This window comes from Triturus cristatus, chromosome 4_1, assembly GCF_964204655.1.
Source record: "Triturus cristatus chromosome 4_1, aTriCri1.1, whole genome shotgun sequence".
Lineage (NCBI taxonomy): Eukaryota > Metazoa > Chordata > Amphibia > Caudata > Salamandridae > Triturus > Triturus cristatus.
In genome coordinates this window covers 1,017,896,828-1,017,917,528 of record NC_140585.1, presented here as the reverse complement: position 1 = coordinate 1,017,917,528, position 20,701 = coordinate 1,017,896,828, and the positions used below count along the sequence as shown (strand labels likewise).

At 42.5% G+C, this 20,701-nt stretch overlaps 1 protein-coding gene across 1 annotated transcript in view; it reads left to right on the top strand.

Moving 5' to 3' along the window:
* RELN (reelin) overlaps positions 1–20,701 on the top strand; it is a 1,440,257-nt gene that overhangs the window by 790,210 nt on the left and 629,346 nt on the right. Inside the window, exon 12 of the mRNA XM_085653954.1 lies at positions 2,265–2,416. Within this exon, the coding sequence (XP_085510080.1) occupies positions 2,265–2,416 (152 nt within the window). The remainder of the gene's footprint in view (positions 1–2,264; positions 2,417–20,701) is intronic.

The following is a 20,701-nucleotide window of genomic DNA, read 5'->3' as shown; positions in this document are numbered from 1 at the left end:
AAAATTCCAGTGGGTGAGTCAATTGAATTTCAAAGTCAATCTCTGTCTGTGGGCAGATGCATAGGGATATGGTGGCGCCCACTTGAAGTGTGGTGAGCCTCTCGTTCCTCTCTCGCCTCACCATGGTAGTTGAAGCTACACCCTCACACAATACGTTAGATAAGCGAAACGTATACCAGCCTTATTGGATTCATAGTCAGAGGAGTAGGTGGCCTTGATTGCCCTTGGTGGTGTGTAGGAAGAACTTGCAAGGGTGGGTTTTAGATGGACCAAGGGCGTTCTGCCAACATTACTCACTCTTTCCAATCGTGGTGGGGACAGTTTTCGGCTCAGCAGGTCTTACAACCTCGTTTGACTTTGAATCAAATGAAAATGGATAACAAAGACAATAAAAACTAAGAAATATAATTTTGTCCAGAAGTTGTCTGCAGCAAACCACCCTCGAACCACTCAAAATCTGTGGATATTTTCGAGTTACCCACTTGCTCAAAATGTGATCCTCCTGAACCAATGCAGTGAGCACCTGGCGTTGACCAAGGTGCACCAAAACGCCTTCTTTAAGGGAGCCATAACGCTACAACATAAAGGTGCAATACTGACAAATATCAATTTATCGATGCTGCGTGCTAGGAACATGAGCATGCTCGCCCGCCAAACTCCCATGAAGCCAAGTCCAATGTAAGCTTAGCGCTGGCCGTATTTAACATTTGTTTACCATACGGGTTTTCGAATTATTTACTTGTTAAGCAAAGGACTGTAGTGTGCACAACGAAGCAATCTCAGTAGTGTCTTGGTCTGAGAACGTGGGCTGCTTTTCTTTGCACTACTCAGCCCCAGGGTCAGGAGACTGATCTGCATTGCATCAGCAAATGGTTCGTGGAAGGTGAGGAGTGAAAATAGAAAGTTCCATGCTAATGCACTTTTCATTTATTTATAACACATAGATGGCTCCAATCCCTGTATACAAACACGTTTCTAATTTTCTTATTACGGTCTAGTTGTGGGATCACTAGTCACCTGTAACATGAAAATGGATTAGCTGCTCAACTGTAAGATCCTGTTACAGTTGAGTTGTGATGCCACAGTATCTGCTGCTAGAACCAGCCTACTGTGCTAAAGGTAAATTAATCATGTAAACGAGAACTAGCTTTTCCACTGTGCTGGTCTGTTTAATTGAAATGGACAATAATTAGCAGACAGGATATATTAATTGCATAATGAGTATTTTTGCACAGCTGTAGTACATTACATCAAATCAGGAATATTTCTACAGGTTATTACACATTAAGAACTATAGCAAGTTTTTAAAATATATGTTGTGTGTAGTGGTAACATGAGGTGTAGACCACTGCCTGAGGCTGTGTATATACAGTCCTAAAAATTCAGTGCAATATGGCAGTTCCAGTGAAGCACATTGCACCCTAACGTAAACTACTCAGCAAAGGAGCTTCTACTTTTTTCCCTTCCAGATCTATGTTTTAAACTTCAGCACCCATTGCCTTCTTGGGTCTAAGTCAATCTCAAGGCCTTAATTCTTTAATGATAGTGCCTCCAGTCAAAGATGAGTTTGGCGCTACATCTATGCTTTCATATGGTTGCCTGGCCAGTAATAAACCATGACCGGAGTATTGTGAACCGCAGGGTGCCAGGATTCAGGGGACATCTCATCGCTGTAGTCCACCTATTAGTAAAGAATTGTTTTATTCCCCCTTGAACTCTATGTTGACTAAGTCTTGACACCACCACTAGCCCTAAATTTGGATGGAGCCATCCTTACCTCTAATCCTAGAACCTGCCACCTTTTCGTGCCATACTCTCCTCAGTCCTTTCTGCTGCTTCGGGAACTGATTCAGAATTTTGTAAGGAACTAGTTATATTTCCGAAAATATAGTAGGGCAATGCAGGCATGTTTTTTATTGGATAAATAAATCAAATAGTAAAATACATCTCAATGCCTCATTTACTGAGAAAGGTTGATCATATACTCATGTGTACTAAAAGCATTTTTGTTCTGGGAAATTTGTAATGGTAAATGTACGACTTCGAAATCAGGTAATCAGAAACTTTCAGCTCAATGTTCCCTTTAAAGAGGGTAGTAAACATCATATGGTAACTAACCACTATATAAGCAAGCCCATCGCATTCTTAGTCAATTCTTTCCTCCCAGTTGCATAACATCCCACAGCCCAAGTCTTTTTATTCCTGATTTCTGCTACTATTGCAAGTTCTTTCTGAACTAACCCTTCTTGTTCTCTTCTGCATAGCTGGGAGATCACCGGAGGTGTCGTTAGCAGCGAATGTGGAACCCTGGAATCTGGCTCATCACTTGTTTTCCTGAAGGATGGAGAGCGAAAGCTGTGTTCCCCCTATATGGACACCACGAGTTATGGGAACCTGAGATTTTACTTCAGTATGGGTAAGGACAATTGGCAGAGTGTCATACACATGTTGGTGGAATCTTGGTATGAGCATCCGTGTTAATGATGCACCATCTTTGACCACTTGAATAAGACAAAAATCAGAATGTCCAGTCAATGTCCATGCTGCATAAGAGTATCATTCTAATGTTACAGTTTGAATAAGGGCCAATAATTACCTTTTTGGGCTTTAACAGTAATCCGTAAGAATATTTGATTGGTCAATGCTATTTTCTTTTCTTTCCTTTTTATATGAACTTTTACAAACATTTAGACTAGGAGAATTAAATAATTATTGCATTACACAACATGGATATTTTATTGGTCAATTTTATTTCATTTCCTATCTTTTTTTCCATGAACTTTTGCAAACACTTTGACGAGGAGAAATCAACAATTATTGCATTTCAAACCACGTGTTACATTACACAACAGTTATTACATTGCATTATATTGCAGTATATACACTTACAGATACATAGAAACTGAAAAGAGGTGAAAACAGTAGTTTTCCAGATGTGCATTGCACTGAAAAGGAGATGCAAAATGGGTGGTTACATTATGAATAGATGAACACCCACATTTTAACACCTTTCCAGTTGTACTGTAAAATCATGTGGTAAAATCACCCCAAACAAAGGGATTCCCTACGAGTGTCACTATACTTCCTATGGGACCAGTAACTGGATCCGCAGTAACAACGCAGATTCAGTGCATTTGACTCAGACATTTTGATTGCTGAATGCAACTGAAATCTCCAGGGGAAACTTTGGTGAGAAGTAGTGAATTTCTGGAGAAATCAAGTAATTCTCAATTACCCTGGTAATTGCTCATTTCTGAGGGTACCTTTAGGACATAACTTGTAATCCACTGCTGGGATCTGAGCGCCATGATACCCCATCACTCTGCAACTGTGGACGCTACGTACCATTGGCTGTGCCGGACCAGATGCACTGCCTGGGCTCTCTCTCTGTCCCTTGCTTCGGTAGAGGTACTGCAGCTCAGAATGCGGAAGTGGGAAATGGCAGTAACCCTAGTGAGCCTCCATTCTGAGAGCTGGAGACACTGTGGAGGACAAATGGATTCTGGAACGGATGACAGCTGCCAGTGGAGCCCAACATGGCGGGGACTTGCTGAACATCACACCTGCTGGGGGCTGTCTGTGATCTGCCTTAATTGTTGGAAAGTCGCTCCCTGGTGGAGAAATCTGTTGCTGCTTGAGTGAGGGAACAGCATTCCCCAATCCCATCCCAAGCCTGCACATCGAGCCTACTGCATCTCTGCTCAATGTGAGAAGTTAATCGCAAACAGCTTCATTTCCAATCCCCTTCGTGTCTCATGCCGGCAGTAGCATGAGCTAAAAACGCTTGTCACAACCTTCTCCTTTTTTGTGTTCTTTGTCTCCCCAACTTTTCATTGATATGTGTCAGAGGGGATACTTTGTATAGACAGTTGAACAATTTGCCTTAGACCTGCCAAGTTTGGGATTGCTTCGGGGGCCTATCCTTGACTCTATTTGTTTTTTATTCTTTCTTCACTAGTAGTACTAAATTAAGGGAAATAAGGTAAAGAAGGGGGTAGGAAAAGGAGGAAAGTGGGAGGGGACGAAGGAGGAGAGGGAGAAGAGACCAAAAGAAAAAAGAGGTAAAGGAGTAGGGGGTGTGTTGAAAAAGGGGGAAAGAAGAAGGGAGAAGAAGGGGAGTAGGAGAAGAAACAAGGGGTGAAATACTGTGTGTGGTGGCACCAGGGTGCTGCAGCAGGCTGGAGGATTACTATAAAAGCACTCTTTCATAACTGTATTCCATACAATACAAGATGGTAGCTAAAACAAGGAAAAAAGGTACTGTGAAGACATCTATAAAGAATGCTGGTAGACCATCCTCAGGTATAGATCTTGCTCAGGATTGTTGTCGGTGGCAAATAGACCCCTCTAGTGTCCCCGGGGGTTAAAACCTATACTCCCACCTCAGTATTTTGAAGTATATCATTGTTCTTCTTGGTGGAGCCCTACGGAGGACCCCTTGGTGCAAGACCAGGAGAAGATGACAGGTGATGTTGCATAAACTAAGGCTTTTGCTTAGCTCTGCAAGATTTGACTTTCCCGACCACAGATGCCCGAACTTAGTTCAGTGTACCAGCGCTTAAGCATGGAAGTACAGGTTGTTGTAGACCTACACAATCTCTCTCAATACATAATTGATGTGGTGTCTGTACTTTCTGTGTTTTTAACAGTGCCGTAAAAAAGGGGTCAGGGACACAGTGGTAATTCAAACCCAGTTTTGTTCCTTAGAATATCACACACAAGTTCTTTACTAATAGAAAAAACGCTTTATATTTAAGGTGTTTTATTTCAATGGTCTCATTCTGTTGTTTGGCACATGTAAAATAGCTTCACAGAATATTATGAAAACAGCACTAAAACATTTTACGATCCCTGTATGGCTTAATTCTAATTAAATTTCTTCTCATTGTATGTCATTCTATATCTCTCTAGGATACCTAGTTCTATGTATGTAATAGTGTGCATAGTGATAGAAGCAATGCATTTCTTTAATATTCAATACATTCAAAGAAGGATCTTCATTGTTCAAAGTGGTGTACGGCTGTAAATCAGACATCATACATTTTACAGTTTCAGTATCCGAGTCATCTGAGACAGAACCAGGAATAATCACATCATTCATTGAAACTTTCAACACATATGGCAAAATTGCATTGTCTCAATCTGTCCCATAAACTGATAAGGAACCTTTTTCCATATTATACCCAGGATAACCTGTGATGACTGCAGTTAAAGATCTGGTTGAACTCTGTAGGATTAGAGATATGGTTGGAGTTCTTGAACAAAGGGTTGTGGCATAGTTCTTTCATGGACATATTGCCCATTTAGTAGCAGTAGAATGACAGTCAGCATTGTCAGCCACTTGATGAAAAGCAACACTCCTGTAGTGATCCAAACATAGGACCATTAGTTTTGCAACAGGTATCAAGTACCTGTCACAAAATCATTGTCAAGCAAGAAGAAATCGATGGCATAGAGCATGATGAAAATGCCTCTTTGTAGAATTCAGATTCATTCTTATAAGTTGTTGTTTCTTGACAAGTCATAATCTCGATCAATGTTGATTGATTCAGAGGTTCATAATGAACCATGGTGTTGCTTGGAACATTTGTGACTGTAGTGATGGCAGCATCAGATCCATCCATGGAATCCATTGCTCAGTGTGGAGCCGGGGAAGCAGTCTGCTCAAATAACCTCCGCTGGGTACGCAAGCTAATAATGTTACTGCTCTCTTCTAATCATTCAGACTAGGGAGAGGCTGAGAGGTCCTACTCCGAATTCTTGTTGATGTCCAGGAGAATCTGCTATTCAGAATTGGCCACATAATGCTTCTTGACGTAGTCAATGTACACCTGTCGGTTTTACTTTGAACCAGGCAAAGGAGGCAGGATTACCGTTTGTTTGCATTTTACCCCAAGAACAGGAACATATGGCCTGTAGGTCGTTTCAAAGCTTGCTTATCGTGGATCTTTTCTTGAATTAGGGAACCACGTGTCAGCAGCTGTAAAGACCTTCTTTTTGCTGTTGGCAGCTTGAGAATGCTTCATATTAGACAGCTTGTCTACGGCCTCTTGTACACTCTGCAAGACATTTAAACATTGGTCCAGCTTAAACTCTTTTTCGCCGGCCCCCTTCTCAGGATTATCCAGACCAGGTACAGATATGCATATCAAATAGTAAATTGTTTGGAGTGCGCCTCCTTATACTTATCTAGACAAGTTATTTAATGCTCTCTGAACTCTTTAGATAGTTGAACTAAGACCCGAACTTAGTACCCTAGCAGTCAAAGCTTGTTTAATCATGCCATTTTCATGCTCAACAAATCTGTTACTTTCTGCATGATACAGATTGCTGAATTGCAGTCAAACTCCCAGAGCAGCATTGAATGGAATGATTGAAGTGTTCCCATGGCTACCAGACACTGCAAATCCTTTATGACTGCTTGAGCACCTGCATTTCTCTGTGACCACATCCAGAGGAATCAAGGAAATGAATTGATTGCCATCTATATATACTTATATTGGTTAACAGTATTTATTGGCTCAACATGGTCTAAATATATAACCCTATGTGGGATATTGGAGACTGTGAGGGGAGTCTGGTGAGGTTTTCTTGCAGTAGGAGCCTTGATCTGTTAACAAACATCACATTGTCTAACATAATCTCTAGTATGTTTATATATAGAGGGCCGGCAGTAGCATTGCTGTAGCATTGCTACTGTTTCGTTTATCCCACTATGGGACGACACCAACCCCTTGTGGCCTTTCCAGATTAAGTCTAATCTAGACAGCTTGTTAGTAATTATCCTGTCTCCCACAATGGCCAAAGCTACAACAGGGATGTTCTCTGAATCAAGTATGTAGGAATATTTGAGATGAAAGCCATCTGGAGGTTTTTTCAGTCTTTGTAATTGCCTGTATTGTGGTTATTATAGCCGTGTTTATCCTCATTTGAGATCTATATAAGGCTGCTACCTTGACAGTCTGTATTGTAGCCTTTGTAGCTAAGTCGGCCCACAGTTCCCTTTGGTGTGAATCTCATCACACTAATGGACCAAATTGTGCATCACTTAGACTGATAGAATCTTATCTTGTAAGGTGTCATCTAGGATTTTGATGTGGGTATGTTGTGGGTGGAACTCACCATCTTTCACTATATCCTACACTGCTGGGCATGCTGCGGAACACTTATATTTGGTACCTACTAGAGGTTGTGCAGAGCCGTCCATGTAGAACAAGCTCTGATATGACTCAATGGATAAGGCTTTTGGAGTTTGAGTGACATTTAGTTCATATTAGGAAAAAGCTTCTGTCCGAAGAGTCGGATCATACTGAAACTTCACATCCACTGCACTTAAGGAAGAGTCCCACTGTACCCATCAAGGTTTGACTTTCCCACCCACGGATGACTGAACTTAGTTTAGCAGACCAACACATGAGAGTGAAACTACAGGTTGTTGTAGGCCCACACAATCACACTCAATATGCTGTTGATGTGGTGTCTGTGCTTTCTGGGTTAGTAATAGTCCCTTAAAAAAGGGGTCAGGCACACAGTGGTAACTCAAACACAATTTCATTCTTTAGGATATCACACACAAGCTCTGCACTAACACAAGAATACACTTTATTTTTAAAATAATTGTATTTCAACAGTCTAATTCTGTTGCATAGGATCTTTAAAATAACCACACAGAATATTTCTGAAACAGCATAGTTGCATGCTACTAACCACAAGAATAAAATGAACATTTCTAACATAGTAAAAAGTTCATTTGGTGACCTAACACCCTAAAGATCACTTCTATGTGCTACAATATGAAAGCAGGGAGTAGCTTAATTTGCATCTATACAGCTAGAATCTGTAATTAACAGTAGCTGTGAGAGACTGTTCCCTCCAAAGGGAAACAAATATACGCTGGGCTCAGCTACTCTCCTCTCAGACTTGCCTCGGTATCAGCTTTCAGCGTAGGACTGGATCCTGCAACAATACAACAATCTGGTGGTCTGTGTCAAGATCTCTGGAAGAATCTTGTGAGATAAACTGGGTAAACGAGCCTCTCTACTTAAGGGCCTCTTGATGTTGACCTCCAATTTTATTTTGCATTGGGAATTTTTTAGGAATTTCTGACATAACCTATATGTTTCAATATGCTAGTCTTGAGACTCACTCATAAACAAGTATGGTAACAATACATCAATTCAGACTAAATTGTATATATTGTTTTCACTATCTGACATTAAAATATAGATAACAAGGCAAATGTCCCAGACTGATGTCGCATTAGGTGTCTTATCAATGTCATTGTCTGGATGATTTGACACTTTAAGAGGTTCTTTGAAAGATAAGGACAGATGAGGTCAAAGATAGACATGCCAATGATCAGGCAGAAAATGGTCTTGCCCTGCTCAAAATTAGTCAGGCCTTAGCGTCTTTACGTCAGTGGCTTGAGTAGCAAATTTTGTTCACTGCCATATGTTACTTGTAATAATGAGGTGGAGTGTGCTGGAATTAAGAATAAGCCCTCACCCGATGAGGGGAACCCAAAAGATGATCTGGGGTCCATAACCAGGATCTTGTTATAGTGAGGTCTAATATATCAGGAGCGGCTTAATTTGAGAAGGCAGATGGAAGGGGCCAAAGAGTCATGCTAGATTTGCTCAAGATCAGGCACAAGGGACTATCCTAATGCAATTACCTGCCCCAGACCAACTGCAATATGTTCAGTATATCCTCAGCTTTCAAAAGGGAATCTGGGAATAACTCCACTAGTCTTCAGCTCCAGTCAATAAAACCTGCTCGAACAGGAACTTTCCGCTGATCATGACCTGGTGGTAAGAGTGGAGGAAGTGCATCTGGACACTGAGTATATATGGCCGGTAACCCATTTAGAGTCTGATGACCCAGAAGAATCAAAAGCGCTCAGCTAGAGCAATCTTCACAAATAACTACCTCCTCCACTAAATCTATGTTTAAGATTCTTCTGATGGCGATCACAGGCATAAAAAGAGCCTAGGCTGAATAAGCTCCGAAGAGGGAAGCCCTGACAAGAAAAGTTGATGCACTAAAGGTCTTTTTCGACCAACATCAACAAAGCTGAGAATCAGCTCACCAGGCTAGAGGAGCATGTGAATTCCGATCCTGACAATCAGATTAGTAGTTTGACTCAAAAATGTGAGAACCTCGAGAATAGATCCAGATGCTCTAATATCTGGATCGTTGAAGTTCCTGTGGGTGCTGAGACAGGGCTCCCCTAATCACAATTAGAAGGATTACCTTGGGAGATGGAAGAACACTCTTAATCTCCCAATCACCTAGGTACATCAAGTTCTGTCTAAAACAACAGGGCATAAACAGAAAACAATTATCTGTTCTTTCCAAGATTTTCAGATCACTGAATCTATATTGCCCATCACAGGAATAGGGTAACATCCTAACATGGATTCATTTATTCAGTTTTTTCCTACCCTGATTGGGAAACAGCAAGAAAACAATGAGAAATGCAATTACTTCTACCACAGTTTCGAGCTTCACAGACCCTAGTACATTAAGAGTGGCATGCATAAGAATGAATTGGCAGAGGGCTTCCAGAATTTTATGGATGTTGTCGATGCTAATCAGTTCTGGATACCATGGAAGAACTCGTATCCTAAGGCTTAAAGGATAAGGCTTAAAGGGATGCTTAATGTGGGATATCCTTGGGCGGAATGTTTCCCCCTTTTTTTCCCCACACTGGATTGCAGAGTTGGGGGAACATTGAGAAGTGGCTGGTGGGGGTTGTGGTACAGAATGGGATTAGGGGAGGAGTGGGATGAGTGGAGAGTAGGGCAAAGGGGGAGGAAAAAGAAAAGGAAAAAAGAAAGCAGAAGACTGTGGATTACAGGAAAGTGGAGTGAGTGCTGTAGAGTGAATATGAAACACATTATCAGCCATGTAGGGGGGAATAGGTTATATAGGGTGTATGATTTATGGCTTCCAGCTTAATATTTGCTATGTATGTGACCCCAACAATGACAACCCCATCATATTCGTGGTAATAAAAGATGAATTTAGAATGCTGCCCGGCAGCCGTATAGTAGTATGAGACTTTCACTGTAGCTCATCAGCAATGAAAAATGCTACAAATACCTTGATGCTTGTTTCCGGTCCAGGGAGGACGTGGCTTGGCATTTCGGTCTGGACTGTTCCCATGAGGCACAGGGTCAAGACTGATTTGCATATGGCCAGGTCTAAACTGGGGTGGCATGGTGAGCAAAAGAATGATGGATTTAACCCAGATCTCTTGACTGGGGGTGAATGTTTTGATTTGTTCTACATTCCGTCCATCAATTGTGTGTCTTCTGCTTCCTCGCCCTAAGTGTGCCAGGTATGCCCAGGCGTGGGTCCCGGGCTCACTGTGCCACTGGAATCAAGCTATCCTGGCTGAAGAGGGGTGAAACCCCAAAACCGGTCCTTGGATGCTTGTTTCCAGTCCAGGGAGGACCTGGCTTGGTAGTTCGGGCTGGACTGTTCCCATGAGGCACAGGGTCAAGACTGATTTGCATACGGCCAGGTCTAAACTGGGGTGGCATGGTGAGTAAAAGAATGATGGATTTAACCCAGATCTCTTTACTGGGGGTGAATGTTTTGATTTGTTCTACATTCCGTCCATCAATTGTGTGTCTTTTACAAATACCTTAAAGCATTCCTGACTTGCTTTTCAGTTAGTAAGGAATGGCTCAAAGATCAGTGGTAGATTTTCACCCTATTTAGGTTTTAGATCATGGCCCTCTCACACTGGCAATACATTATTCTATGACAGGTAAACATAGATTGACCTTCCGTAAGTTTCTATTACACAAAGAATAATATGTGATAGGGCTAATTAAATTTGTGAACAAGATTCTTTGAGTTAATCATGGTAGAGCCAGTGTGAGTATTTATTGTATGAGATGTTTAAAAGCCACCAGGAGAGGTTTCACACAACAATATGTAGTTAAGCCACGTGCAAAAAGTGTACCTCAAAACCAAGCTGAGAGCATTTGAGCTTGTGCACACCTTTTCAGTCGGCAATGGAGATAATCGACACTTATGTATGTAGAGCAATGTTACCAGACCAAGAGCACAAATTAAAGTACTTTGCAATAAAAAATTAGAAAAGCAAACCCAGATTTCTAAACTGTAAATGGAGATAAAATTGGCCGACTTCTTCCTGCGTGAACCAAATCATCTGTAGAAAAACAACTTATATTAAAAATACATGCTCTCAGAGGGAGTCCTTAATGATGATGATATAGCCAGTGAATTTTGTAACTACAATCAAAAACTTTATACATCTGCCATGGCAAAGGAAAGAATGAGAAAATCACCCGATTCCTTGCCTGGGATAAGTTATCTTTGCCCTCCCAGCCCCAGGAAAATTATATTATGAGGCCTATTACTCTGTAGGAGCTCCCTCTAGCAAGGAGGTTCCACTAGGGTAAGCTACAGGTATGGATTAAATCCCCAATGAATCAATTAATTATACAGCGGCTTAATGGTAGCGATGCCACTGCATTTTTATGAGCTAATCAGGGTTATCAGGCGGGGGGAGGCCCACTTAGCTTATGGTCAGAAGCCTTTATTATGTTTTTTTTAATCAAAATCTATGATTCATTCCCCCAGAGATACCTCTGCCCAAACTAACTTGGCCTCCATGCTAATCAGCTGGGCAGACACCACACTTTCAGAGATAGCTCTAGATGCAGAAAAAGCATTTGCTAGGGTGGTTCCTCAAGGCAGCTTCTTGGTCTGTTTTGGGTCCCCAAAGCGGTCATCAAATGTTACAGGCTAATTACCAGTGCTGGGTAGGGATGGAGTCCAAGTATGTTTATAATCAGGGATACCCTTTGTTACTCTTTGCCTATATGCCTTTTATATGGAACAATCATTTAGATTGCTTATTCCACGCCTGTATTTCATAACAATTAAACTTCCTCAACTGGAGGTTAAGTTTATGGCTTATGTAGATGATATGTTAATTGTTAGAGAGGACCCAGATTGTGCATTTTCTGTTTTTGAAGAAACTGCATCTAGATACAGTAAAATATTGGGATATAAATTAAATCCGGCTAAGACGGAAATTTTATATATAGGATTGCATCTTGTCTCTTCTGGCTATACAGTGGAAAGTCTAAACTATTGGGCATTTGACTTAATACTTCTTATCAAACTATAGGAGAATCTTGAGTAAAGTCTCCTAAATTTGAAATAGATGGGTGGGGATACCTATTTCAAATCTTGGAAGAAGTGATATTATTAAACTGATTATCCTGCATAAAGGTTTATATTTGTTAAGAGCATTACCCATCTATCTGCCAGCAGAATTTTAAGACAAATTGATGCTATTATCGCTTCCTTTATCTGAGGACCTCATAGCCCCCGTAGAACCTGAAGGTATCTTCAGTCGCTGGCTCAGAGAGGGGAATGGGCTCTGCCTAACTTTCAGCTCTAATTTTGGGCAGCAATGTGCTGTTGTTTCATTTAGCTGTTAAAGCAATGTGAACATGAACCCATTTTTGTTGACTCTCTAATGAACCAAACACCTTATTTAACACTGTTATGTCAATCCTACTTTATACTGTGCCTCAAACATGTTAAATATGAGTGCATAATAGACCAGGGTAATGAGTAAGGGTGTGAGAAATTCCCGTTGTTCTCTTTTGTGTAAATTACCTGTAGTTACTCCAAATGCAAGTATACTTTAACGTGAAATGCATCCTCGCTTCAGTTTTTAATGTGAGGCTGCATTTCTACAAAAGCATCGCAAACAACAGCCACTTGCTTATTGTTCCCATGAGGAATTGCACATTTTGTTGTACATTTTTACAGTGAATGGTGTGTAATTACATAAAGTGTCAAAATAGCCTAATTTCGAGAATTTCATGTCCTAACTGAAGTGGCATAGTGTGGAAAAGTTATAGACTGGGATGCGACCCTGAGTATTTTACAAGTGGCTGAGATTAATTCAAGCATTCTATTCATTACTTTTTTGTATACTTGTGAGGTAAAATATAAAGTCACTTAAGGTGCAAAAAGTGTTGGGGTTCAGCATTTGGTAGAAAGAGCTTCCTTTCACGGCCCTGTAGAATTTTTTGAACACTCTTCACTGCCAAAACTCAGCTGTTGGGTTACTTGGAAACAAGCCTGCAGCAACAAGAAGTGAATGTGGCTTAGGTTGTTGTAGGCTAACAAACGGTAGTTTGTGGCTAGTCTCGGCTTTTCCACATAGTAGAGCTTCTTTCATATATGTCTTCATTTGGGAATCTGGCTAACTATAGGCCATCGAAGTCGCTGATTTCTAGGAAGCTCCTTCATTTCTGCTGACTTTTGGTGCATTGCAAACTCGCATGGGGGAAATACCCACAGGGCTTTTGTGATGTCGACATTTGACTCCCTGAAACCCTGAGTAGATTCTTAGCTGAGGGGCTGTGCCCAGAGGCTCATCTATTTGCTGAAAGAGATACAAGAGGAAAGTGACCCTGATTGTAAAATCAAGAGTTTATTTCCTGTGCTTGTAGGACTTCCTTAGAGTTGGTACTGCCTACTCCTGCCAATAGCAGTGCCCTGGCCACTTAAACAGTGATGAGTCTGAACAAGCGTTCAAAGACTAAGCCGTACTGTGCAGCGCTCCAACATGCAGCAGACTCCTGGGGTGCTGTTTTCATCGTCTGTACTGATTCGCCCTTGGAGCAGGTTACTGTTTCTAAGACTGGTTCATCTTAGAGCTGTGCTGCACCTGTCTGTGTTGGTTCCTCAATTGCTGTCGGAAACTCCGTTTGCTGCTCAAGACCACTGTTCAAAGATGCAATAACTGATGCTCTGTAATGAATGACTATCTTTACTGCCACCTGTTGTTTCCATCCGCTACCTTTGCCTTGCATTCAAATATCGTTTCCTTATCCTATGCCTTGACCGTTTACATAAGTGATTTGTAAAACCGGGTATAGAATTATAATCTATGAGAAAATGGCGTTATCTGAAGGATTAAGGATTTTAGGATTATGGTTCTGAATTTGAAGACTGCACCTAGGGGCACTTTGGGGACAATGATCAGAAATATTCCCTGGTGTCAAGAGTCTAAAAGAAATGACCCCACTGAACATAGGAGCACGGGGGCATCTGCCGTTCGAGTTCAGGGCTCCTTTATTCATTCATGCATAATTTCTTCAGCTTTAGAAGAGTTTGCACGAGAAAAAGTCACATCGTTTTAATACACATTACAATCTATTATAAAATAGTCCAAACATGATAATGTCATCTACCAAAAACGAAACCGTATTAAAAGATACAGTTAACTAAATAACTTGTTCCCCTACCACGGTTTCTGAATATCCAGAAACGGAGGAGACTACACTTACATTTGTATGGATAGGGCAATTATCCTACAGGTATTTAAAACTTTCCCTGGTAAGCAATTCGAAAAAGTCGAGCATTTTGGGTGTTTTTCTGATACTGTTTGACCTTGTCAAGATTCTCTGGCGACTGTAAGTTTGGGAACGAGATAGCTTGGACATGCAAGATGGATCGCCCTGTAGCCGGAATGAACAACTGTGAATTAGAAAACAGTAAAGAAGCCAGTGCATGAATTACCACTGGTTTATGGTATATGAACAACGATCTCAGAGTAGCAGGGCAGGATTTAAGTTTACCAGGAAAAATGACATTACTAGAATCAATGTATAAAATCATGGGAGCTTCATCTTCTGACTGAACGTCAGAAAAAAGTCGAATCGGTTTGACAGAGTAGTGAGAAATCAGAAGCGAGTGCAGGTATTTCACCACTATTGAATTCTGATTTTGATAGAAGGTGGGGCTGAACTTAAAGCATTTGGCAGAAGGTGAGCTGATGACACCCATGAGCAGTGCATGCATCTGAATTGAACACGAAGTTTCCAATGTTGGTTGGTGCAGGGAACACATTTTCAGAACTGGAAAGAAACTCTGCCCGCACTGAGTCTCAAAATGTTTATTATCAAAAGAAAAGAAAAGGCTGTTTGTGACTCATAAAAACGGGCATCAAGTGGGCCGGACCAGGACCCCAAATGAGCCTAAGCAGTGCAAGCAGGGGCAAGACATGGCTTCTAGGTTTTGGTAAAGGGTGCTCCAGTGCAGATCATGCTGGGCGTTTGCAAGAAGGGAGGCACGCATGTGCAGGATCATGGGAAAGCATGTCGATGACCTTTAAACAGATACAGAAATGTAAACTCTTTGCTCTGAACAAGCCAATCAGAAATGTCTCGCTTTAAGAGCCAATCATAACACCGAGGCCTTTACATGTCATAGACAGGCACAACTTGAAGGGGTGGTGAGCATGAGCAGAAAGAAGCTGCAGCACTTACAGGTACAGCTAAGGCAACCTTTTACAAGCTCACAGAAACAAGAATCTGCAGAAGGCGATCTGTTATTAGCAGCTCGACCCTCTGGAGGCAGGTCTTCACAAACTGGTCATCGTTATTTGAGGAAACCTGAGGATAGTGCAGCAGGGCACTCAGGGCTTTAAGTGGGCCGGGTCCTGCCGATGCTCAGCACCAGCAGTTCTAAAAAGCAGGTGCTGAGACAGGGCTCTTTCGGGCTCTCCATTTTTGCCCTCACCCATGGGGTGTAAAAAAAAATCTTACCTCTGCAGCAGTACCACCCTTCACCGCCTTTGATGTAACTTCAAAGAGACTCGTTATAGTTCTTGTTCAGTCTCATCATTTCAGAACTGAAGCGTTTCAATATGATATACAACTAAGCCATAGTCGTTGCTCACAAAAACAACCATTGATAAAGCCAATAGTCCTGGTTCGTTGTAGGTGGAATGTTACGTGTTGTATTATTTACCTGGATGCAGTGACTGAAGCAGCAAAATACTAGCCAGGCAGCACACTATGCTTAGCACAGATTTTTAAGCCACGCCCATAATTACATCGACCACGCACCTTTTTTTTTTTTTGCACTCAGCGATTTTTTATTTAAATTTTAATGAGCAACATGTTATGTGCCTTAGATGTGGAGCATATAATCAACAGTATAAAAAACACACAATGCACAAATGCTGTCCTAAGCACACTACGCCCCAGGCAAATAATATACTGCCATTCAAACAAAGTGCACAGAATACAAATCCCATTACAAGACTGGAGGATCGCTTTGAGCTGCAATAGTTTTTTTTTGGTTTAAATCTTTTTATTATCATTTTGTCATATTTTTAATAAAACATACAGTCAGAGCAGCGCTCATGCATCAAGTGGAAAAAGAAAGAAAAGTGATTGCCAGCAGCACGATGCACAATGCCCAATAGTAACATGAAAACCAAATGCGTAAATTATGGCGAGCACATCAAATCATGAGTTAATATCCCTTGATAGGGTGGAGCAGTACTGGTGAGTCATACCACCGGGTAGCATGTAAACGATTCAGGTATCGTACAGTTCGACAAAATGAGGACAACATAAATCAAGGATGGGAAAGGGGAGTCGCTTGAGACCCGCTGCCACATCTAGTGTAGCCGGGGGGCCAAAGCTGCCAGGGTCTAGTGGCAATGAAGTTCTGGAACAGAAGGGCTATGTCAGCTTGGGTGTCAGTGCTACTCAACACTCCCGCCGGCGGGGGATGTACCCGGAGTATCGGCCCCAGGTAACGTATTCGGGTCCCCTGTGTTAGTGACCCTTTCTTGGAGCTTGGTAACCATTGTGTCCCACTGAAGCGCTAGGGGGAATTTGTGCCAAGTAGGTCCTCTCTACGTACCCTCCTCCTTAGCCCAGTTAAGCAGGGATTGGCACCAGGCAAGCGGGTGAGGCGACAGAGGGGATTTCCATCGCTTGGTGATCAATCGTTTGGCCATTATTTGACCCAGGTCTAGAAATCGTATGGCAGCTCTATAGTTTTTGTTTCTGCTAAAGAGGTGGTGCAATACATGGGCTTCCCAATTAGGGGGAATGGCTCAGGAGGTGCAAGTTGCTAGGGTGATTGTCACATTGTTCCAGTAGTCAAACAAGACCGGACAACACTAGAGCATATGGAGAATGTCGGCATCTAACTGCCGGCAGTGGGGACAAGCCACATCTGTGCGGAGGAAGTACCTGTTGATTTGAGCTGGAGTAAGGTAAGCCCGACGTAGTACAAAGAATTGAATTTGCGAACCAGCGCATGAGGTGTCTTCCTGTCCCCATCACGCGAAGGTATTGCAAAGTGTGTTGCGTGGGAGGTTCCTGAGTGAGTGTACTTCATTTAGACGATAACGAGGCTATGATTGTTCTATATAGTAGAAACTGCCCTGGGCACAGGTTCCCTTCCGCTATGAGTTCCTGGTATGGGATGAGAGTGGCGTCCTGAAAAAGGTCTCCCACGTACTGTATTCCCTCCGAGGCCCAGTGATGCAACTCAGTCATCATCGTGTAGGTGTCCCCTCGTGGAGTTCCCAGCAATGGGATAGCAGGTGCATATGGAATAGTGGTACTAGTGAGAAAAAGACACCTATGGAAGCACTTGTACGCTACATTGAGTAGAAGTGTATCGGGGGGTCTGGACATGGAGCAAGGGTGGAAAATTTGTAAAAGGCTACCCTGCATCAGCGGAGGCTGTAAAGAAGGCGTGTCTGGTAAGTACCGGGAGGATATCCACCTGGCGATCCATTGCAGTTGGGAGGCCAGGTAGTAATGCTCGAAATTAGGTACCGCCAGGCCACCCAGCTTGGTAGGCAGATAAAGTTTTCCCATGGACACTCTGTGGCATGATGTCCCCCATATGAAGTCCTGCACAACCTTTTCCCACTGTCTGAAGAAAGGGGGAGAGATGATAAGGGGTAGAGTGGCGAAGTAGTAGAGAAGGCGGGAAAGAACCAACATTTTGACAAGTGCAATCCTCCCAGAGATTGCCAATGGGAGAGTCTTCCAGAAACCCATCTGTGACCGAATCACTGTGGCAACCCGGAGCATGTTCCCATCGAAAAGATTGACTCTGGTACGATAAACTCGGACCCCTAAATAGCAAAAAGGGTCTACGCACCAGGCCACAGGTGTCCCCCTCAGCACGTATCCCAGATCAGGAGTATCATTCAAAGACGGAGAAAGTATAGATTTCGCTGCATTAACTCACAGTCCCGAGGCACGTGCAAAATGGCTAAGGGCCCAATCAAGTGAGGAGGATATATTATGGAGGTCTCTAGCATATAACAGCAGCTCATCTACGTATAGTGAAATGGTGTGAGTGCCATCTCCCAGCTCAATCCCCATGTCAACATGAGTGCGAACATGGACCGCCAGCGGTTCCACTCCCAACGCAAACAAAAGCGGGGACAGCGGGCATCCCTGTCGGGTTCCATGTCGTACCTAGATTGGGTCTGAAACGTAGGGCCCCGTCCGAATCCGGACCGATGGATTACGATACAGCAGTCGCACTAAATTAAGGAAGTAGGGACCGACCCCAAAACGGGCCAGAACAGCAAAGAGGAAATCAACCACGCACCTTTGAGAGAACCCCTCCCCAGTTTTTTCATTCCACTTAAACCCTGAGGGCACTCATATAGGCAACCAGATACCTGGCCTTTACAAATACAGATGAATTACTGTGGGGTAAATATTTAGCATTTGAGCAATTCAAAAGGCAAGGAGGAAAAGGAGGGAAAAAAGGTTGCAGTCTAATAAACTGGAATTGCTGGAACAAGACTAGAATTCAGAACCAATCGACCAAGCTCTCCTTAGTGCCCATAAGCATTAACAAATTGTTTACTGACGGTCCGGCGCCAATAGTGTTAAATGCCCAGGACTGACCAGTCCCTTTTTGAACTCTTTCACAACAGCACAATATTTAAAGATCCCAGGATGCAACAATCAAGCTGGGGCCTCCTTGCAGTGGTCACACACCCTCAGTGTTTCCCCTGTTTACATATCTGCCCATGAACCCCAACATCCTGACTAGTCTCCATGAAACTTGTCATGTTGCCTATTTAAATTCACCAATCTCAGGACAGTGCGAAAAGCCACTGTGACTGACACGCGCGCACGCACACACTCACTCTCTCTGCCTCTCTCTAGCGTCATCTTTCTGTCTTTCTTAGAAAGAGAGAGGGAGTGTGTGTTGGTGTTTACATGAGTACCAGAGCGCTGGGCATTTAAGGAAACTAAAACAAGGTTTAACATTTAGAGACAGATATTGATGATGGTAACAGCTGTTTGTATTGTAAATACCAGGCTTTATTATTGCTGAACACAGCGAAAAATCTGACAACTTCAGAAGTATGGAAATTGAGCCCAACAACTGAAAATTGAACCAGTGTCTTGCAAACTATACACCTACAGCTGTAATAATCATGTTAATACAAAAAGGCTGGATGTAAGCACTGAATGGTTTTGTAATAGACTAAAGAGTGTTTAGCAAATTGTCCATAATCCTGCATTGTGCCTAGTTTCATTGGTGGTTGAGTATAAAGGTACAGGAGGAGAAAAAAATGTGCTGTGTTAAAAACTCAATTGCCAAATAGAGAACATCCATAAAACAACATGCATAACATACATAAACTGACACCAGCATAGAAGGTTAAAAAAAATGCATGAAAGAAGTAAATTGTCCAATCCACTGATTCATACATCTTTTCATCGTGCATGTCGTGTAGATTTTCCAGTAATTTCGGGGTTATGGGAATATGGATCCACCACATCAAAGATGAGATCTTTCCTGGTGAATCAACCAAGTGGGCACAAGCTCAGGCCGGCGCAGGCCGATGACGCGGGTGAGAGTTGTATGGCTCAGAGCACAGGGTGAAAAGAGAGGCTCATTCCCAGGCCCTCTGCATAGCGCAGCACCTGGAAGGACAACAGGAAGGGAACGGTCTGACCTGCCATCCTTGTAGGAGAATCCATGGGTTCCGCCAGAGGAAGACGGCCGGCAGCCAAGGCGTCCGCCGTCCCTCTTCCAAGTTTCCATGCATCGCTTGCTTTCTAGCTCATCCTGACCATTGGAGTGTTTAACGATGGGAATCACAAGAGTGGAAAAGTTGAAACGCATTGACAGGTTTGAAAGGTTTCAATAACTTTATCGCTGGCGGCAATACAATAAACAACAGGATTTGAGCTTTTGCATAGCTTTTTTTTGTGCCTGGCAAAAATGGCAATTGTTGTGAATCTAAGCGTCATGTGATTTCTTTACCCACTTAAATATTCAAGCATGGCTCAATTAGAGCTTGGATACCTGCTTCTTTCCCCAAAGTTGTGCATGTTATAAGTTTATTACGATTCATCCATTCATTTATTCCCCCATGCAATTACACGATGTTATTTCTGGGTCCCATAGAAATCACTTGTGAAAACCTCAAATGTAAGCCCTTAAAAAGAGTGCTATATTGGGACATTTTAGTACTTCCAGTATAAACGCCCTTGACATGCAGGACTGTTCAGTGAAAATAAATTGTATGCAATCGTGCGTAACCTAAGGAAATATATTTAGGTCTGAAGGCCAGATTGAATCTGAGAGTGTAGTGTTGGGTTCAGCTGGTATAAGGCATGGTTTATTGCGCCACTTATGTGTGACAGAACGTACGCTTGTTTATGCTTGGAGTTAGCAGTGCAGCTTCTAGTACTACTTCTGTGTCATGGAGACCCACCCTCACAGGCTAGTGAGCCAGACATTACAGTTGAGTTCCCAGACTGGACAAATGTGTTCCTTGTAAGGTGAGGCGGGGGGTCTGAGTTTTGAACAGCAGACACCTGAGAGGGGAGGTGACGTG